The sequence below is a fragment of the Platichthys flesus genome, chromosome 9 (genome assembly GCF_949316205.1).
Source record: "Platichthys flesus chromosome 9, fPlaFle2.1, whole genome shotgun sequence".
Lineage (NCBI taxonomy): Eukaryota > Metazoa > Chordata > Actinopteri > Pleuronectiformes > Pleuronectidae > Platichthys > Platichthys flesus.
In genome coordinates this window covers 20,138,582-20,160,174 of record NC_084953.1, presented here as the reverse complement: position 1 = coordinate 20,160,174, position 21,593 = coordinate 20,138,582, and the positions used below count along the sequence as shown (strand labels likewise).

At 40.7% G+C, this 21,593-nt stretch overlaps 1 protein-coding gene across 1 annotated transcript in view; it reads right to left on the bottom strand.

The window, feature by feature from the left end:
- The window catches only part of scfd2 (sec1 family domain containing 2), an 86,216-nt gene that overhangs the window by 7,422 nt on the left and 57,201 nt on the right, over positions 1-21,593 (bottom strand). Inside the window, exon 6 of the mRNA XM_062395650.1 lies at positions 4,495-4,640. Coding sequence (XP_062251634.1) covers positions 4,495-4,640 — 146 coding nt within the window. The remainder of the gene's footprint in view (positions 1-4,494; positions 4,641-21,593) is intronic.

The window sequence follows — 21,593 nt, the reverse complement described above, 5'->3', positions numbered from 1 at the left end:
CCATTTTCATCTGCTTTCCAAAAAGGTAAAAACAATTCCATCACATCACCACTGCAAACACCCACGTCGTAAAAACAATATTACAATTAATCACAATACCAGTATTCCTCTATGCGCACACACAGAATTGTTGTGTGATAATAAAAGGGGGGTTTGAGGAGTCATCAAAACTAGAGCAAAGTGTAAGACCATTTACAATTTACACACACAAAATGATTTTGAGCAGGATGCTACAACACACCATAGTAGCAACCAAGTTCCAGTGATGCTTGTATTCTCCTGCAAAGACGCTCAAAATTCATATGCTTCTTCAACCAGTGAGCACAGAAGATCTATACAATCACCACAGTGGCAGAGTCGGCATTGAAATGAGAGGACTGTAAAAAGCCAGAAAAGTGTTTTTCCAGAAAATCATGTCTCCACAGTGAAGTTGTGAATATACAATGACATTTGTGTTAAATTGTGTCCCTAGGTAACAAAAACTGCCAACCACCATGTATACTGCTCACAAATAAAAAAAATATACTGTATCTTGTTTATTCAATTCAGCCACAAAAATGTCAGCTCTTTAAATGTGTGAGACTATTTCTTGTTTGGGCGCTGGGTATCCACGACTGTGACTCCAGGGAATCACTGGCTTGCATAAAACAGTCAAATGATCCCTTTATATCTAATACGCGAAGATAATAGAGACAAAATTAGATTATATTTAATTATAACTGACCCTTTAGTTTAGTTGCAAAATTGCCATGACATTAATACCACCTTCATTTCTCCAGGTAAAGAGCTGGTATATAGTAACTGTAACACCAACTGAAGGATTGTACCAAATACGTTTTTTTTTTTAGTGGCTTTACACGAGTTTCAAAAACCTGTGAATACCTGCTAATTTTGGTGTAACAGAGGTATAGATGAGTCGTCTCAAACTACTTGGCTGACGGCTGCGTAACATGATGAAACGACTTTGTGAAGTCATCAGTAACATTGGATCATGTGGTTTGTTACAAGTGACTCATGTACATTGTGTAAACTCACCACTGTGGGAACTGTGGTTAGATAGCCACAACTTATGATGTGCAGACATGCATGTGAGTCACAGCTGCTTTAACAAATAGCACTGCACTTCTATTCACAGTGTTCACAGTTCAAAAATGGTGGTAATGACTGATGTCTCCTGAAGCCATGTTTATGTGTTATATTTATGTAGCAATGATCCATAATGGACAGAGGAGGCTAATATATTAGAAAAAGGGAATAAATAAGAAGTAAATAGTGAGTAAATATATATTGTTTCTTTTGTTTGCTTTTCTTATGTGTGTTGTATTTATTGTGTTTTCATGTTTCTATGTTCATTGTATGCACCAATAACCAGAGCAAATTCCTTGTAGGTGTAAACATACTTGGCAATAAATACTTTCTGATTCTGATTCTGATTTGATAAATACAGTTGGTACATTACATCAGTACCGTAACCAATGCAGTTTCACTTTGAAAATGCTCAGGCATAAGTGTTTGTGCTCCCCAGAATAATCGTATTCTTGTAACTGCGGCTTTTGATTGGTTATATAATCCTCCCTGTGTCTCATTGGTATACAAACAAGTTAAAAGGGCTGTGATAAAAACTGCCTTCGTCTCTCAGACAAGCTCCTCCCCTCCGCCGAGGACAGTATCCATCAATTTGTCAATATTATTCCCTCACTCACATGACAGTGAAAGCTGTATGGCTGAATCTTACAGTACACAATGCTCAGTGCAACTCCTGCAAACATGCTGGAATAAAATAATCTGATCCCTTCGACCCACTGCAGTGTCAGGATCACTGTGAACAAAAGCAGCAGACACACGTGAGAGGTTGTGAACAATGTCAAAACCTCATGTTTGTGTCTGAACCCGGGGACAGAGAGCGACGGAAGAGCTTCTGTTTGAGGACGACATCTTGACCGATGTTTGGGCTTCATGGGGAGAGGGGCTGCGTGCTGAGAGAGGCTGATGGATTTCTGATGTTTCTCAGGAACAGCCCGTAGCTGGCAGATATCACGCTGTTCTCTGTTTGTATGGAGCTGTTTTCAGGATTCAGAATGAACAGGGACAGACAGTTCTGTCCTGACAGAAAGAGTCAACCCATTTTGACAAAGATAACATAGATGTTATGTTTTCGGCACTTAGATGGGGATATTTACAGTAAAGCAATATTCACAAATTCCAAGTTTGTGAGAAATTCTAGTGTGACATGTTTATATGTGTAATCAGTTCCAAGACATTGTGCAATCAAAGTGCTTTGAACATCGGAGGGCAGATGACGAATAGACAAATGTTCCTCCTTTTCCTTCTGAGGCTGCGAAGAGTAAAAGTTAATTTGTTTTACTAATTTGACATTCTTGTAAATTCTTTGCTCCTTTTCCTTCCAAGAGTTAGATGAGAAGATTGATATTTTCCCAGCCTGATAGTGTAGCTTAGGTTATCTTAGTGGAAAAAAATGCTTTTTATGTAAGTCTATTTCCTGGACGATTTCTTGGTCAAGACCAGTTTCCTAGCAACCAGCAGAGACTCCAGGAAGTAACGTGTTCCGAACTTTAGTTACGTTTTCAGCTGTTTTCAGAATTGAACTTTGCTTTTAAAGAACGCAGCAGGAGATTGTTTGATTCAGACATATACCCAAGAACAGGAAAATCTCCAGGGTGTTCAAAAAGCCTTTTTAATCGTTTCATCTAATTTCTCAAAATGACAAACTTTCATTTGAAATATTTCTGTATATTGCTTAATACAAAGCTTATTCAAAGTGGCTTAAATATGAATAAATAGATTCATTGCTCAGAGAACTTAATACATCAAACCTTATATTTCATTATCCTGCTGAGCACTACAGCTCCAAGTCCTCCAATGAAAAAAAGGCTTTGTACTTCATGTCTTTATGACAGGATAAAAGATTTATGTAAGAATTGTAGAAAGACAAAAAGAGATGTACATCCGGATTTTGTAAAGCTGGTCCTCAAATTCATCTCTACTTCTAAGTATTTCTTTCCTGCTGCTGTCCGTTTCATTTATAACAAATTTTTAATGCTGTGTATTTGAGGAGTAAAATTATTGCGACCTCAATAGCATAAACAAAGTTTCTTGAATTTCCATCACTTAATCTTTATGTTCCTGGCCTGGAATCCCCAAATAAAAGCGACAAAATCAGAGTGGAGGAGAGCAACGCTGAAGCTTTCATGAGTACAAAGCTTTCAGAGGCACAAAGAGAAGCCTTTCTGAGTTACATAAGCCTCAAGACAGAGACTGAAGACTACGAAGAGGCTTTCACTGTGTACTGCTTCTCTGCTACTGTGTGACGCACAGTGGAGGGACACAAACACGGCAAAGGCCAGAGGTCCTCTGCTACATCTGCTCCTGTGAGACTGCCTCAGCAAACAAAACAGGTAAATAAAGAGGAAGGAGGAGTGATTAATGTACAACTCTAACTAAATATTTAGTTTTTTCACTTTTGCCGGGGAATACTGATACAATGTTTAAGCTGTGACTGTGAATCACAGCTGACGTGTGGGACTTAGAAAGACAGAAGAGATGACAAAACAGTAATGTTGGATTTGTCTATCAGGGAACCACCCTAACAGCATGTTAACGGTTATTGTGGGCTATTTGTGTGTGAATGGTCCGTGTATAACTCATAATGTGGGGACCTAAATCTGTTTACAGTCACATTATGGGGACTTGACGTTCTTATAGGGACAAAGAAGAAAGTCCCTGTCATATAAATCATTATATATTAAGGTGAAGACATGTTTTAAGATTAGGTACAAGTTAAAGGGATTGTTCACCGAAAAATGAAAATTCCCTCATTATCTGCTCACCACTATGCCAATGGAGGGGTGGTTGGAGTCCACAAGGCACTCTGGAGTCTCAGGAGTAAACAGGATGCAGCCGAATCCAATACATTTCAAGTCAACTGTCTTGTGGTGTTATCCAACTGTCTGTAAGCACTGACCTTCATATTCCACTCGAAACACTGTAATTTACACCATGTTCTTAGCCTAAATGTCCTCTGTTGGCTTCTTGGAGGTGCGCTAACGTACCCTTGGGCACAACATAGTGTGGCTATGTCGACTAGCATCGCCACTTACGGTAGTGGACATTTAGGCTTTAAACACGGTGATCATAAAAAAAAAGAAAGTTTTGGGTTGATTATGAAACTACGATGACATCACAAGAGCAGTATAGAGGTTTTTTCCTGCTGTTAGAAGTTGTTTTGTGGATTCATACACTTCATCCACCCCTCCATCAGCATTTCATTTTTCTGTGAACTATCCCATTAAGGTTAAGTTCATGTTCAGGGTGAGGCAAGTAGTAACTATGGTTAAGGTTAGAGTAAGCCACAAGGGAATCAATGTAAGTCAACGTAATGTCCTCTGAGGTCATGGAGCCCCAACTGTAAAAGTGTGTGTGCATGTGTGTGTGTATGTGTGTGTGTTTGTGTGAGAGAGAGAGTGTGTGTTGTACCTGGTGAACGCCATCGCTGGCAGTGTAGACGGAGTTCAGTTGCTTGAGGTGATCTCTTGAGTGGCTCAACCCTCTGAGGGTCTCGAACATGTCCTCCATTGCAGTGTGGGCTCGCTCTGTGGTCAGCTCCTCTGGGTTTGCACAGCCTGACCACACACAAATACAAACACACACACTCTTACTAAACAAAAAACGGTCATAAAAACGTATCTGACAGATAAGAATGTGACATAGTGAAGGAAACATCTGTGTATTTGTGAGAATGCACTGTATTGACATATCCTTCACTTAAAATCAAGGGTAATTGTGTCAGAAAACATTTGCATTAGCAAAACTCCGGCCCAAGACGCAGCATGTTGCATTTTGCAGGTAATTTTCTCAGCTGGGTGTGCACTGAAACCAATTATGAAGGTTGAAGCACAGGAGCGAGAGGACAAGCGCGCCTTTATTCAGGCAGAAATGCTGCTGCCTAATGAAAAGCTAATGTTCCCTCCTTTGTGAAGAAGTGAGCAGGGAAGACTTGTTGTGAAATAAAGCTGAAATGACAGAGCAGGAGACAAAAAGGAGAGAGATGGTAGAAAGTACGGCATAAGGATGTGACAGAGCATGAAGGGGGCGAGAGAGAGGATTGAAGCCAAATGGACACATCACAATGCTGCTGGCAAAGTGGGTCGGCTGGCACCTGAACTTCTCCCTGGTACAGCTGCTGCTCAGGAATGTAGCCGCCTTCTGTCCTTCTGTTAACAAGAAGGTCGGCTGCGTTGTAGAAGATATAAACCCAAGAACTGTATCAGCACTATGGGCTGCAACTAACAACGAGAACATTGATGACTCCGACATTAATGCAGCAGAAAACCGCTTATTCACACACGAGGGGGATTTTTATTTACCAGTGTTGCACATTGATCTTAAAGGAACAGCTTCATATTCTTAACCTGACGGACAGGCCTTAACTGGAAATTTAAGCTCTCACTTCCCCTCGGTCAGGAACTGTGAATTGGATGATGGGATAAGAAGATTAAGCTGCAGGAGCAACTTCCTGTCTTCAACATCTCAGAGCACTATGTTGGGCCAATCTGTGATATAACTATTATATAAAGCTGATAAATTTCCTTCTGAGGTTTGGTTAAAACACAAATAAGGTAGAAACCTAACATAGTCCTGCAGAACATCAATATAACTTTGATTATTTAAGTTAGGATGTTGGCAAACTCAGAACGATGATACAAATATGCTAGTATGCTGGGGGCAGACCATGGAACACTTGAAAAAGTAATAAGTAAGTGAGGCTAAGTAAGCTGTATAAACTGCATTTTTAGCAAAAAGGCTAAAATAGAGGTTACGTGATCGTTCGTTATAATAGTCATGTGGCAGTGTCTTGTATACTTGAGGGCATGAGCGGGCTATGCCACGCAGGAAGGTACAGAGAATAAAAACTGTGAATCCTGAAGAAGGAGAAAGCTAAAATAACTTTCTCCAAGTCAGAGAAGGATTTGAAACAAAAGCAATGTTGATTAAGAAAAGGTAGTTAATTAAGGCGATAATCAATGGTTAGAAAAGTTAGAGAAGAATAGAACCTGGTTCGACAATTGTTAATGTGAACCTGCTGGTTGTGAAAGATAAGTCAAAGGATCACAGTGAGTACATTTTAAACAAAAGTACATTGTAAAACATAAACTTAAAGATGATGTACTTTTTGCTTAGAAGAATGTAAGCTGTCTCTGTTCAATCTTTCTGCACTATAGAAGACAGAATACAATAAACCAGGACATCTCAGTAACAGACTGTTGGTCTTCATTGTCTCACTAAAAGGAAGTCTGTAGAACTGCCAAGCACTCCAACTTTGATTAGACTTATCAGGCTCTAAAAGTGAAGCATGGCTTTGGCCACCACAGGGTAAACCAGCAAACTCTGGAAAACTCAATTACAGCCCTTACTTGAAGATTATATAACGTATGAGTTCGCATTTTACACAGCAGACAGTAATGTGAGTTTTCCAAGATAAGATCTAACATTCTCAGGACATGTGGTAAAATTCTCCCTCTGAACATAATGATTCACTGACCGTTACATACTATAATCTGATGGACTGTCAGGGCGTCCACCTCCCTCTAAACTCAAACTAACCTGAATAGTTACATTTTCTTCGTATCATCTGGCACATTAAATGGACTCATGTGGAGGAACATATCAATGGCAGCACAGCTCCATAACATACACTGAACAACTCCATTTTGTCAGGTCTTATTTGTTCTTCGTTTTCCTTCCCATACAGATGATATCAAATTGAGCACAGCCACTCTTTGTTTGGACCCTCTGTGTGGAGGAATGTGAAGTGTCTGGCCCCGTGCTCCACTCTCCTGCACTGCCCCGGCTGAGAGGTAAACCTTTCTGAGGAAAAAAACACAGCAGGGCTATTTGACGGTGGTGAGCGTGAAGACTTAGTCAGATGTGGGTCTTATCTGTGCACACACCTGCAGAGGAGAAAGGCACCCTGCAAAACAAACTACACCTGATGGGCTGTTGCATTGTCTAAGAGCTTTACGATACACGGCCGTGATAAATACAACATATGCATTTAGGTTGAGGCAGATGACAGGAACCCATGTGTCACAACCTACAGCTGAGGATGTGTGCATTCTCAGTGTGTTTTTGGTGTACACTGGGTGGATAAATCATCAGGGCTGGGTGGGAGGAGCTCTGTTTGGCTGGGTATCTGCCATGAGAGAAGCTTGTTGACCTGTTGCCAAAGCAAACAAGTGAAAGCAACGTGTCTCCTTCTTTAGCTCTTGGATGTGCCCCCCCCCCCCCCCACCCTCCCTCCCTTGAGCCAATCCTTAATTTAGATGCCGAGCGAGGCGCTGCACACCCTGAGCGGGAGGAGGACCAGGTGCTGAACCGGAAACATCCCTCTTGGCTGCGAGGACGAACACCTGTGTCTGAGTTCGTCTCACGCAATGTGCACGCTGCCACGGCACCCATCATATTTTCACCACATAACCACACACCCGCTCTGCTGTCTGTCACGCATATATGTCAACTGACTTCTGCTGTATTCAAATCGAATGCCTTTTTAACCACAGCGACACGGTGGTTTCTTGTACAGCATCCATTCTGAATGATGAATTCAACTTCTCTCGAACCAATGGCGAGTATTTCTACTTCACTCTGACAGCAAATTTATGTCCGCAAAACACAGTTACTTTCTGAGACCACTCACTTTAACAGTTGCCTACCTGTGTAGAAAATTGCAAAGTAATATCTGAGACTGACTCAGCGCTGCACTGAAAGGCGAGCAATGAGATCATTGCGGGGGGGAGACAGGGGGACTGGAGAGAGTGTCGTTTGGAATGGAAATGATGGTTGCTTTTCTTAATTAGATCTAACAAAGCCGGAGGTGAGCAATACCCACTAAGAGGAGTGTGAGTGTAGCCTCTGACGCTCAGACAGGTCTGCAGGAGCCAGCCAATCAGAGGAGCCTAGAGGAATGTGTCGCTATGAATAGAGCTGGATTGACGTAAAAATAAATGGAGACGGAAATATTATGCAACCAAATGCAATGAAAAAGGCTTTACTGTTGTAATTCAAAAACCTGCGACATCTGTAACATACATGTGCATCCTTGAAGTGTACCGTCAAATTGAAATGATTAGTGTGACCAGAGAAGAGCCAGCGTGCTTCTGCTCTCAAGTCTCCTGACTGTATAATGCATAAATTATAATCCATAATCACAAAATTATGAATAAACATAATCCATATAACCCGCCTTCAAAGAAATTGCAGTAAAGTAAGGAAGTGTAGCAGTATTGTACCGCAATGATTATCATGCTAAAAAGCAAACTCCGCTTTTTGAATGATAACATATAATATATATATATATACATTTAGTTGACCTGACACAAGTTTGGCTTTTTGCAGAGCAAACATTATTATTTTACAAAATTAAGCTCACAACCACTGTCACAGGGTGCAAATATAAAAAATATAACTTGAAATGATTCAGAAAATGTCTTAAATAACATCCTTTAACAACGTGAGAGCCTTTTAGGACAAATTCCCAAGGGAAAAACTCATGGATCTTGATGATAAATGTGCAATTGGTGCAGATCCAAATACAAAATCTGGATCTAGCAGATTTAAATGTGGTAAGATAGAGGGGTCCTTTGTGTTCATTAGCGACACCAAACTGTTTTTTACATGGTCTCTGTTAAATAACACAGGCATCATCAAATCAGAGAAACAACACAGTCTGTTTCCTCAACAACCCTCAAAACACGGCAGCGACTCACCATCCACGCTCGACGCCGCAATCAAAACTAATCGCTCTGTACTTATCAGTGGAATGTAGACAACAAGACTACTTATAAATATCCTGGCTTATTTTGAAACATGACAAAAAATTCTATTCTGGTCTGAGAAAAGAATGAGAGTACGTGATGTTAGAGGGAGGAGGTGGGGAAGAGAGACAGACAGACAGAGAGGGAGGCATGCAGCAAAGTGACCCTTACAAAGACTTTATCAGATGTTTAATCCTGTGTGGAATGCTAGGCAGGGAAATCTCTTTGCTACTGTAGCTCAGGATGAAAGAAGAGTGACAGAGGTGGTGGGTGTCCAGAGCTAAATGCTTATGATTCCCCCTCTCCCCTTACGCGATGTCACCATGGTAACCACACAATCTCTAGGTCAGGAGGAAGTCACCTCTGCTTTAGCTAAATTCGGCCAGTAAATGGATGGAAATTGAAAAGCAAAGATTCTGCGATTGGTTTGTAGATGGAATTAACCAGAGCAGGGCTCCATAAAACCCTATCATCCATGATGTGGAGCTGTTAGTAATCTGAAACAGACAATGTTACATTCATGCTACATCAAGGTGACTTGTATTGCAGAGAATGATATTTCAGAATTATCTACTTTTCACTATGGGTGAATGACACAGTGTCATGTTAAACGTTGCACTTGTGAAGTCCCCCACAGACAGTATGGAAAGGTGGCAGGCTACAGGATAGGTTCTAAACCATGGCAGCTGCAAGTTAACAGATGGGACATGGACCAAACTAAAACGTCAGACATGAAGTACCCATCAAATATGTTTTTTTTTGGGGTCATTTTAAATTGTTCTTATCACACTGTTAAAATATTAATTTCTCAGGTAAGTCATGCACATCTATCGACAAGACCTACTGTGGCTCCTCACCATCATCATCACTGCACAGACTGTGGCTCAAGATGGTTGCACCCATAGCTATGTTATTTTAGTTGAATTTTGTACAATGGGAGGAAGTGGGGATGCGTTGTCCACCTTTATTTGCAGTCAGTCCTCCCTAAATGAGTGTAAATAATTCATCAGCAATATGCAGTGATTAGACAAACATACCGGTATATTACATCTTAAGTTCTCCTGCTAATCTGACTATATCATTGTCTCCACAAATGAAGGCAGACTGACACAAGGGTTTCCATACAGGTTTAGTGCAAATAATCAGTGAATTTCCAGAATAACTGCTAAAATATTTATTAATTCACGTTCACATCACTTTCCATTTACTACTGTTAATCTTTTTGAGTTGCCAGTTCTAATTCTTGTACTCTAGCTGGTGCCTTGTTGCAGAAGGTTAAACAACCACATAACGTAGTTAAAGGATCTTGAGTCAAACCCCAAATGGTAGAAAAGCCACGTGGAAAACATGATGGAAATAAGGTATTTTATGCTTGTTTCATGCATTATGAGCATAATAAGGGCCAACAAGGTGCTCGACACTGGAAAAACTAAGTGCAGTGGCAGGCCGCAAATGCTCAATGACTGCAGTCAGTGGTTGGCTTGCTATGTCAGCACACTTCAAGTAGTCTGAATTCTCGTGGTAAGCTTAATCCTCTTCAGAGAGGCCCGGCTGAGAGAAAACACAAGACCTGGTAATCTGGGCTGTTTCATAGACTCTTTAGGAAGTGTAGTACAAAGCCCCACATACTGTGCTACACACACACACACACATGCACACACAGACACACAGAGAGATCATGCTATCAAGCAGTTAAAGCTCAAACCTCCTTCACTGCTATGAGACCTCTTTGAGACCCCCACACGTTTGGACTTTGCATTGACTTCCTGTCATTGTAGACAGCCTAACCAAAACCTTATCACTAATCTTAACCATGACCTCTTCATGCAAATGAATTAGGTTCATGAGGACTGAGCATTTGGTCCCCATGAGGTCTACAGGTCCTGACAAGGACAGTGTTTTAGCCTGAAAAGGTCCTAGGACGTAACAAAAAGGAGTAAATGTACAAACACACACAGACATGCACACGTACACCCACATCCAAATACACACAAGCCACAGCATGCCAGCATCCAAAACATCAGTGCTGAGTTCAATGCTATTAATCACTCGCGGAGGAGGGGGCGGCTCTGCCACTGACACACGGAGAGAGATCTTGTCATGGTCAAGAGTCGGCCATGGGCAGCATGACTGTGTGGAGGGGAGGGATCTGCATGTGAAACACTGTCTCCTGAGAGCTTGGCCTTCAGCTGGGTGGTAGTGTGACTGGATGGGCATGTGGGCTGCTCAGTGGCTTGGCAACGAGAAGCTTCAGATGTTGTGCTGTCTGTATCAAACATTCGGCATGTAGGACCCACCCACTGAGGTGGAAACCTTGTCAAATGCCAGAGGGAGATCCATAAATAGACGGGTGAATGTAAATGTGTGTGATAAATGTGGGGGCAGAGGCTTAAATCACAGGGTGCTGATCTTCTCAATTAGAGAGTGGCAGCCACTTATTTCCTCCTCTGACTTAAAGGGATAGTTCACCAAAACACGAAAATGCACTCATTATCTTCTCACCACTATTCCGATGGAGGGGTGGGTGGAGTGTTTGAGTCCACAAAACACTTCTGGAGTATCAGGGGTAAACAGAGTTGCAGCCGAATCTAATACAAATGAAGTAATTTGCGACTGTTTCTTCAGTTGTTTTTTTTTCAGTTTTTTTATTCCGTCTGAAGAAGATGTCGCCTCTGCATAGTGTGTATAAAGAGTCAATTTAAATTTTTTCGGTGAAGTATCCCTTTGTGGTCTTTTAAAGCAGATTAAAAACAAACAAACACACATGCACGTCTCTCTATAGATGTGAGGCAACTCATTGACATCATGCATTCCTTAGCCCCTTACCCTTACCTTAACCGTCACAACAAGACCAAACCAGAAACTGATTGGGCAAATCCTGATGCCTCTGGAGATACTAGATGATTTCCAAGATATAAAAAAGATGTCTGAAATACCGTGAGAAGTAACTGGTACTCTCCTTTTTCACATTCTTCCTAAAAAGCACATTATTGACCAAATCTTACACCCTTTGCAGAGCTTGACCAAAGTCTAAGTCCATTCAAAGTGGCTCATTTTCAGACTGACACAGTTATTTCCCCATCCAGCACCAATGTGTTCTCAATACAGCAAATGCACTAATTTGTTTTCAAAAGGGAAGGGGAGCTTTCACTCTCATTGGTTCATTGCATGTTACATCCAAAACATACTCATGACTAAGTACAATCCTTTCTGCAATGCACCTGGTGCATTCACCCTATTTTCCTGCTGTTAAATTAGCAAAAGTATATTTTGGTCCCCCCCCCACCCCTAATTGCAGTAGCCCATGAATTTAAGAGCATGCGCTTACATCGTAAAAAAAAGCCCTCAGGATTTTCATATTAAAGTTATTGCTCACTCAGGAGTCATATTTTCCCTTTTTTAATGTCAAATACCTTGATTATTGCCTAAAATAACTGAATCAGGACCATTCTTAAATGCAAAAGGAAAACTTTAATCACGGAAAAATCAGCTCATGCTAACCCAGGGTTTACTCTTAGATTCTGTTCCTTATGATTTAACCTGGCTGTCGCCTACGATCAGCTGGACTATCAGACTGACTAGAAGCCACTTTGATCCTTCTGGATCCCAGTGCTGCGTATACGTGTGTGTGTGTGTGTTAATGGCAGTGTGTGTTACGATCAGGATGGTTACAGTATTTTAAGCATGGTTTCCAGTCTCACCAGGGAAATCTGGCAAAGCTCAGAAAATGCCACTGACTGCAGACACAGACAAAATTACCCCTCGGCACGCAATGCAACATGAGTCTCCTCCTTCATATGTGGTGGGGGGAGTGTGAGTGTGTGTTTGTGGGTGTGTGTGCAGACAGTGTGTATTATGGTCTATTGTTAAACAAAACCATTTCCAAATCACTGTTACTGTGGCTGTCTGGCTGACTGGATCGACAATATGTTCGCTCTCCTGTCTCATGAATTTCTCAGTAATTACAAAACTACATCCAAGTTGAACACACCGTGTTTTACCACGTCTACTGCTAATTATTATACAGCAGATTCCCTCGATACGCATTCACAAATCATGTATACTAATATTGCACTCATACCCATTGTATGGTTGCCTATTAAAAATGTAATGGCCTGAATGTTGTCGCCGTGGAGACTCTAAGGTGAAAATCACACGATGAGTAGCTGCCAGGCTCTCACTAGAGTTCCTCGCTGGGACACTGCTATCAGGGGTAAGGACTTTATAGGATAGTTAAGTGTATTTTAAATGTGTTAAATCATTCATCTTCAAACCTGAAAATGTTTGTGGAGATTCTCAGTCATCCGTATTTCTAAGTGCTAGAAGGAGGAAGATTGACTTGCTTGCCTCTGTAGCTCGCAGAAAGAAGCTGTGTACACACTAACACACAGTTGGCAATGCTCAGCCTGAGAAATTAAACACATCTTTGCCCACTTTGTGGTTCAGTGGAAACAAGCTGCAAACGCAAATCTGAAGAAGTATTACCTCATATTGTACGAATGCACTACACATGGTTATACGTTCAGCCGACACCGTGTGGACCAACATCAGAATTCTGTTTGAGAAGTGTCATTGGGTTTATGCATTTTTGGTAACTCTTAATGGAAATGTCAGAATATCACGCTCTTGAGATGAAGTCGGCTGCCTGCTGATAAGGCTGATGAGATCAGTGGGAGTGAATCGATCAGAAATGATGAGCTGAAAGATTCCATAAATCTCTGTAACTAAGGATGAACTGCAGAGCTTGGTACTAATTCTCTGAGGGTTTCTTACTACCAGCGACTGCTTTTACGTCTCACATGTTTTATTCCCATTTAAAATCTTCCAGTTGGTGATTGTCATCATTATAGAAGGAAAAAGAAGACGGAGATCATTCTTGCCCGATAAGCAGCGATATATGAACTTAACTGTAAAGAAATCAAAGGAGAAGAAGATGCTTGGGGTAATGATATCTCATATTTTATCCAGTAGAGTGCTCTCTGACTGACATATAGCGAAGAGCACATTGTAGCTGAGCTGACCGTGATGCAGAATCAAGCTGTGTCTTCACGGTGAGTTGCTAAGTAGTTAAAGTCAATACAAATTTTATTTTCCCTTTTCAATATAAAACTTGGTCAATATATCAATTTGTTTAAAATGGATATTGGCATTGGATTTAAAAATCTGTAGTGGTGTGGCTCTAATAAGAATCTTAATGAGAGCAGCTTCAATTTACAGGTTTTCACCTTTAAAACGTATCAATTACAAATCTGGTAAAACCTTTTGCAAACCAGACCAAAAATGAGAATTTCTAGTGCGAAGTTGTGCTATTGTCAGAGCAAACATTAAGTTGGTGATCACTTTATACAACTGTATCGATTTTGTATTACTGCAGGTTCAATTTTACCGTAATATAAAAGCAGGAAGGATTCAGCCAAACTCAAACTGCACCAACATGCAGTTAATAATCGCATGAACTTGTAGATAAGCAATGTTTTGGAGTTAAGGAGCTTAAACTCACTGGTAGCAAAGCTCTGAAAAGTATATGTGCTCTTGTGTACTTAGGGTGTCTGAGTTCATATAGCGTGTCACAAGGTGCTTATCTGGTCAGTCTGCAGGATTTATGTTTCTGTGGGAGAGAGCGTATCCGACATGGTAACTCAATACCTTCACATGGGCTGAGAGGGCTGCTCTCGCTGTATGAGCAGAGTGTAGCTCATACAATCTCAGGGTCTCTCTCTTTGTGTGTCTGCGTGCATTAACTTGTGTCAGCGAGTCTGGGTGGTACCTCAGCATATACACACCTACATGTATGTATCTATAGGTTTTTGGCAGCAGCTTTTTACTGCTATGCGAGAACTTTAATTAACATTGAGTGTTCGGGGGGGATTACATTTAGAAGCCAAAGGTATCATTTAATTGGCTGGCCATGAAGGTGTTACGTAACATAGAAGAAGGGGAAAGAAAAAAAAACCTAACACCTGTTTATACAACAATTCTTACGTAAAAAATGAAAGAATGAAGTGATGCTATTTAATGTGACTTGATGTAAAAAGTGAAAACTCAGAATAAAGAGATGGTTCAAGAGAGATACATTAGACGACAAGAAGAGGAATTATTATATAATAAGAGGAAAAAAATCAAATCTGTCCCCTGACCTGTAACACTGCGGCCACAAAGTCATCATGCTGTGAGCTTGCCAGACACAGGAAATCTTTCTACAGTTAAAGTACTCGTTACTTTATTAAATAATGGAGATTTTTTTTCTAAATGTTGTAAAAAAAATAAAAATCCATGTAAGTGACCTCAAGGAAAGAAAAACATCCCTCTCCAGTAGGGCAGGCACTGAACCCAGCTGAACCTGGGAAGCGCTGCCGCACAACCATACCTGCCTGTGTGTGGAGGAATGTCATTAGCACCGTGATGAATGAGTGTGTGTTCTCCAGGCCAGGACAGAGAGGGTGATTTTTTAATTTGGTGAAAAATGCTGTGTTTGTGCACACAGACCTGATTAAGTGCAAGCTCCTTGGGGACAGTTTTCATCACTCCTCAATTCGAGACCATTCCTGAAGCCAAACAGACATCAGGCCATTCCATAGAGAAAAGTGCTCACAGTGTTTCCTATTTCTAATCTCACTGCAGGAGCTGGCAACATCTGAGCTCCTCCACCTGCTGACAAGAACCTGGACTGTAGGACTGTGATGTGAGATAAGACATCTCATTTAAACAAGTTACTGGGAGCAGGCATGCCATTAGATAATCATGCTGGGTTAACCAGCTCTTCTTTGTTAAGGAAGGGCCTGTCAATTCCTCGAGCAAGAAAAGTAGGGTTAGTCTGCCCTCTAAAGGATGACAGTGACAGTGCAGGCAGTAAACTACTCACAGCACACTGAGGGGGGAATAATGTCCACTTTCACTAGGGGGCTGTAGTTCTTTCCACAGTCTAAGCAGAATAAAACTTTATAACAGTATATGTGTTACTGGTAAACCTTTATGAGAGTAGAGAGTATTCCTCTTGAGACCAGTAAACATGTTTTCCACTCACACAGCGCCCTCTGTTGGTCAAAGGCAGAGCAGCACATAGCAAAGTGTCTCGTCAGCCTTTGTTCAATTACTATTACAAATGACCGTCATTTTTGTCATTACATCAGCAGATGCAGTGCTGATGTAATAAGGCCCTGTACAGGTTCAAACTTAAATGAATGTACAACTCATCTACCTCTGTCAGAGCCACCATCACAGAACTGCACTAAATATATCTGTCTCCTTGCACTGTGTACCCTGTACAACACTCCGCTCCATATACTGGAACACTTACTCCACATCATATGTGATATGTGTTAATATAAACCATATTGATACTATATATATCATTTTATACAATAATATTGTCCTTTGCAAACTCTGTCTACATATTCTTACACTCATAGTATATTATATCATCTATTGTATCGTCAAATACTTATATTTATACCTCTACTATATATCATATCATATTATATCATACTCTTTGTATATTCTTTGTATGTATAAGTCTATATACACATATTTATACATGTGTACATGTTATTATTATTTTATTTACTATTATTATTATATAAACTGTTGCTGCCATTACTACTATATACTGCTATTATATTGGTATAATCACTATCATATATAAATATATATTATGTTATATTATATACTATATATACTGTACTATTTTTATATACTGTCTAACAATAACATTACCAGCATATCATCAGTACTATTACCATCATCTTGCCACTGCACCTTATCTACCTATTTATCTTGTGTTTATGTTTTTATTCTTTCTACCTAAATATTTTTTATTTTATTCTATTGTATTGTATTTTATTGTATTCAAATGTACTGGCTGCTATGACGACTTAATTTCCCTTCGGGGATGAATAAAGTAATCTATCTATCTATCAAAATGTTCTGACTCGACTACTGTACAATCAACAACAGTGTAACACGAGCAGTCAGTTTTAAATGAGTGATGATGTAGCAAAACATGTACAGAACCTAGATTTCACTTCAATTTCACGATTTCACATTGCCTATCCTTAGCTGTATTAGATTCAAAATACCAGATTTTCTACATCACTTGACCAATAAGCTTACTGTGAGCCCTGTGTGTACAAAGAGCCACCTTTCGATCAATTAAAAGCCCTTTAACAGGGACGGACAGAAGTGCAATAGATGTGTGTGTAACTGTGAACATCAGTATTTATAACGTTGATTAGAAGAAACAGTTTGTAACATAATGGAAAAGTGTCAATGTTTAAGTATTTATACATAAGAAAATGTCTGATAGAGATGAAGGGAGCATCAATCAACTTCAGTTCTTCAATGACAAGCTTCAGACCCATGTGTGTGTGTGTGTGTGATTTAATCAGTCGATGCCTAGTTGTTCATACCATAGTAATGCCATTTCATTATGACGTCATTTATACTGTACAATGACAAATTAAAGTTAAAGTTAAAGTTAAATTACTGTGTCATCTAAATAAATGGGGATCATGTCTCTTGTCATGCTTGTTAAAATAGTGTATTAATACACTAGACTTCATGGTGATGATGCTATTCACTAACATATCATCATAAATGAGTAATTGATTTAACTTGTTTCTATAGTCTAATACAAATCTTTCATAGTCACTTATATGATGGGGAAAATTATCTGATCAGTATTAGATACAGATGGTTTCTCCAGCCTTAAAATCACACACACACACACACACACACACACACACACACACACACACACACACACACACACACACACACACACACACACACACACACACACACACACACACACACACACACACACACACACACACACACACACACACACACTTAAAAACAAAACCCATGCATGGTAACACTCACTGATGCTTCAAGGCTGTTATTTCATGATGAGATCAGATTCTTGTTTGAGAGAAAAAGTACAGAACCCAGTCAACACACACCTGCACTGATGTCATACCGCTGAGTATGTTAACCCGTCTGACGTCTTCTTAGGGTCAGAACACTTGGTCACTGATTTCAAACAGGCCAGTTACATGGTGGTAACCAGTGGAATAGCTCAACAGTTTTTGAAACAACGAGACTTGAAAAGCACAAGGTCATAAAGCCTAACGAAAAGGGAGGTCAGAAACAAGGTTAAATATGAGTAAACAAGGACTTCCTCCCTGAGGGTTAAATCTGCACCTGGACTTCTCATTACGAGTCTGGAGTCTGCTCAGCACCAAACAGCACATGTGGCCCAGAGGAAACAAGCTCAGAGCAGTGCTGCTCTCCAACACTGAACCAAACACACACACAGACACACACACAACAAGTTCTGGGAAAATGTACCGGCTAATAAGGGTTCAATGGACCACTTCCCCAGTTTCATGAGTAACAATAGTTGGATTGCCTTCAGTAGAAGTGTTAACAAAACTTAACATGCAGCTGCGAACACACGCACGCACGTGCAAGCACACACGCACACACACAGACACACTCGCAAATCAGCTTAACTGATGTGACTCATCCACATGCATCAACATCTAAAATTGACCCTATACCATGCCCATCTTCACCTTTACCCTAGCCCTCTGTCCCTTCACTGTCTCAATTCTGGTTACACTTGTACTTCTATTTTATTGAGGACACTCATTGGCATAATACATTCCCTAGACCCTAACCATAACCTTAACCATCACAACTAAATGCCTAACCCTTGCCTCTTAACCCTCAAACAGCCCTGCCTAATGTATAGGTACTGTTGTAATGCTCTATAACAACAGTGGCTCCATCTAGCCACAGGGAGGGACATGGATTAATCTACATCTCAATGACACATTGATCTTTGTCAGTTTAATTTCTCTTTTGCTGTCGCATTCATCTTCAATTATCAGTACCGATTCCAAGGACCCCTGTCTATTCTGTGCCAGACAGCATATGCTTTCTTTCCTTGTCTCATGTTCAATTTGTTTGCAAGACTGATGCATGTGTCTGGTTAAAACAACCTATGTTATCACCATTATAAAGCCTGAAGACAAAAGTTTGTGGGCATATACTCATTCCTCCTCCCACTAAGGTCTCCACCTGGTGTCTGTGTAGCTCTGCCATACACAGTGGGGAGCCAGACATTAATCAGAGGAGGAGCAGAAGAACAAGGGCAGGAGGAGGAGAGGTTGGCAGGTGTGTTCTGCTCTCCCACCATGTTTACTCCAACTCATACCTCCCTTTTCAGGATTTCAAATCTCTCTTGGTCAGAGGAATCATCGACCTTAAAGCCCCCCCCCCCGTAAGTAATGGATCGGGCAGACCTATGTAAGAGGTTACACGAAAAATCTCAATGCAAAAGATACTTCGCCTCATTTATCCAAATGCGGGTTAAAAGAAAACACACAAAGACATTAAGATTATTCAGACAGAGCAAGTGGTGAGCTGTATATGAAGAAGTCCTAAGTGGGGGGTGGTGGGGGGGCTTTTATTTTGACAACTCCTATGTCCTGGAGGAAAAATGGCCTCTGTTGTGTTTGTTTTCCAAGGAGAAACATCTGCACATCTGTGGTGCAACATGCTGGGTTAGAGTTACAAGCTGCAGCGGTGCACAAGAACGCATAAACACATGTGCTCTGTCGACACACACACACACACACACACACACACACACACACACACACACACACACACACACACACACACACGTACACACGTACACACACACACACAGAAATGTAAGGATAATGTTAATCAGAAGATGATGCACTGTATCTCCGCTTCACCTACATCGGCTATAAGTCTGACCAAATGTAAAACCCACATGTTTTATAATCAGTTGAGTGGAAATTCCACAACCCTTCAAAGTCAGCCTGAGGAATGTTGCCTAACATCAGGGGCTGCTGGGACATAGTGTGTCTATGGATGATATAAGCTTCTCTTCAAGTCTATAGCATGGACACATTCACTGTCTTCTGGCTGCAATGGAATACTTTGTTGTATTACTACATATTGAGCCAAGAAGCCCAAGGCTCAAAAAAAGTCTTGAACAAATAATGTGTCAGCGCTAACATATTTCGATTGGCAATACGATCTGGTCTTTGTCACAGGACTTCTCGTTCAAAAACAATAAGCATGTTTAATCACCCTGCATTGATCTCTGTTGTGGTGAATGCTGACGAAATGATTGTGTTACGAAGAATTTCACCTAAACCACAGAGACAAGCATGTTCTCAAGAATCATTTCCATCACAGAGAGGAACTCATGTCCAGCTTGCTTAGTTTCACACCTTCTACGCTGACGCAGTCTTCAACACGGTCAGCAGGGGGCACTGTTACACTGCTCACTGAACCCTACCAAACACAGAGGCTCACAAAAACACACACATTTATCAGCCCCCACTTCAAAACACACTGCTGCCACGACTGAGCTGTTTTCACTCTTTCTCCTGGGGGAGATCAGCGTCACTTTTTTTTTTTTTTTTTTTTTTACTGCATCCAGCTTCTCCATCTCAGATAATACACAGAGGTTGTGGTCCAGATGTGAGGCACTAACTCGAAACCTGCTAAAAACACAGTCACTTTCCCTTCTCCTCTGATGTCGCGGTGTGTTTTCCTGTCCATTTTTAACCTCGACTACAACTCCTCACTTTTTTGTGGTACTTTTTTTGCTGTCTTTTGAAAGTAATGACATATTGCATGGAACCACGAAAACAGAAATTAAACTTTCTGCACAGCAAAGTACAGATTCTGCGTATATTTCAATAGCATATGTTTAAAATGTGCCAGGCAACTTGAGTTGGCATAGCGGAAACATTAAAAAAGCACAGCTGAGGCAAATAGATTTGATTTAAACAGAAGATACTTTCTGGTTAAGAGCAGTCATATCAATTCATCACAGCCAGTGTTTGACTTTGTTCTGTTCTTCAGCCGCCAGAAAACATTTCAGTGTAAGTGCAGAGTGCAGTGACACTGGCCCAAAATGTATATAGCCACAGCCCAAGCCTCCTGGATCTTCTCTTTTATTATTCTGGACCTTACTTTCAATTTCAGTTGGTCAAATACTTGGGTGTGACAGGTGAGATGGATAAAGTGCAGCGTTTTTCAAACCACAGCAGGGAGGTGCTCTGCCTCAAGCAGAAATTGTGACCTGTAAACGGGCAATAATGGGTGAAAATAAAGGCTCAGCCGGCTTTGTTATAGCATGTGTTGTAAATGCACATGTCAACACGGGTTGACATCAGAGAGAGACACTATGGCACAACAGCAGATGTGGCCCTAAGCAATAAAGACAAGGAAAACTGATTCTGAAGCAACACTAGGGCGGCAGTGTGGTGAAGTGTTAGCACTGTTGTCTCACAGTCACAGCAAGAAGGCTTCTGGTTCGTATTGTGTTTTTTCTAAGGGGAGTTAGCATGGGTTTTCTCCCAGTACTCCATCTTCATGCAGATTAGTGTTCATTTGTATGCGTTGGCCCTGTGATAAACTGACGACTTGTCCAGGATGTACAATGCCTATAAAAAGTATTCACTCCCCTTGGATGTTTCACCCTTCTGTTGCTTTTATACATTCAATCATGGTCAATATGATTTGGCTTTTTTGACAAGAATTTGCAAAAAAAGCTTCTTTCATGTCAAAGTGAAAACAGATTTTTACAAACTAATGTCAATTACCTAAAAATATATATTGTAAAATAACAGGCAAACTGTGGAGAACAGGAGTTTCAACACATCCGAGGTCAAAGAGGCCATAAGTATGAATACACTTCTGGTTGACTTG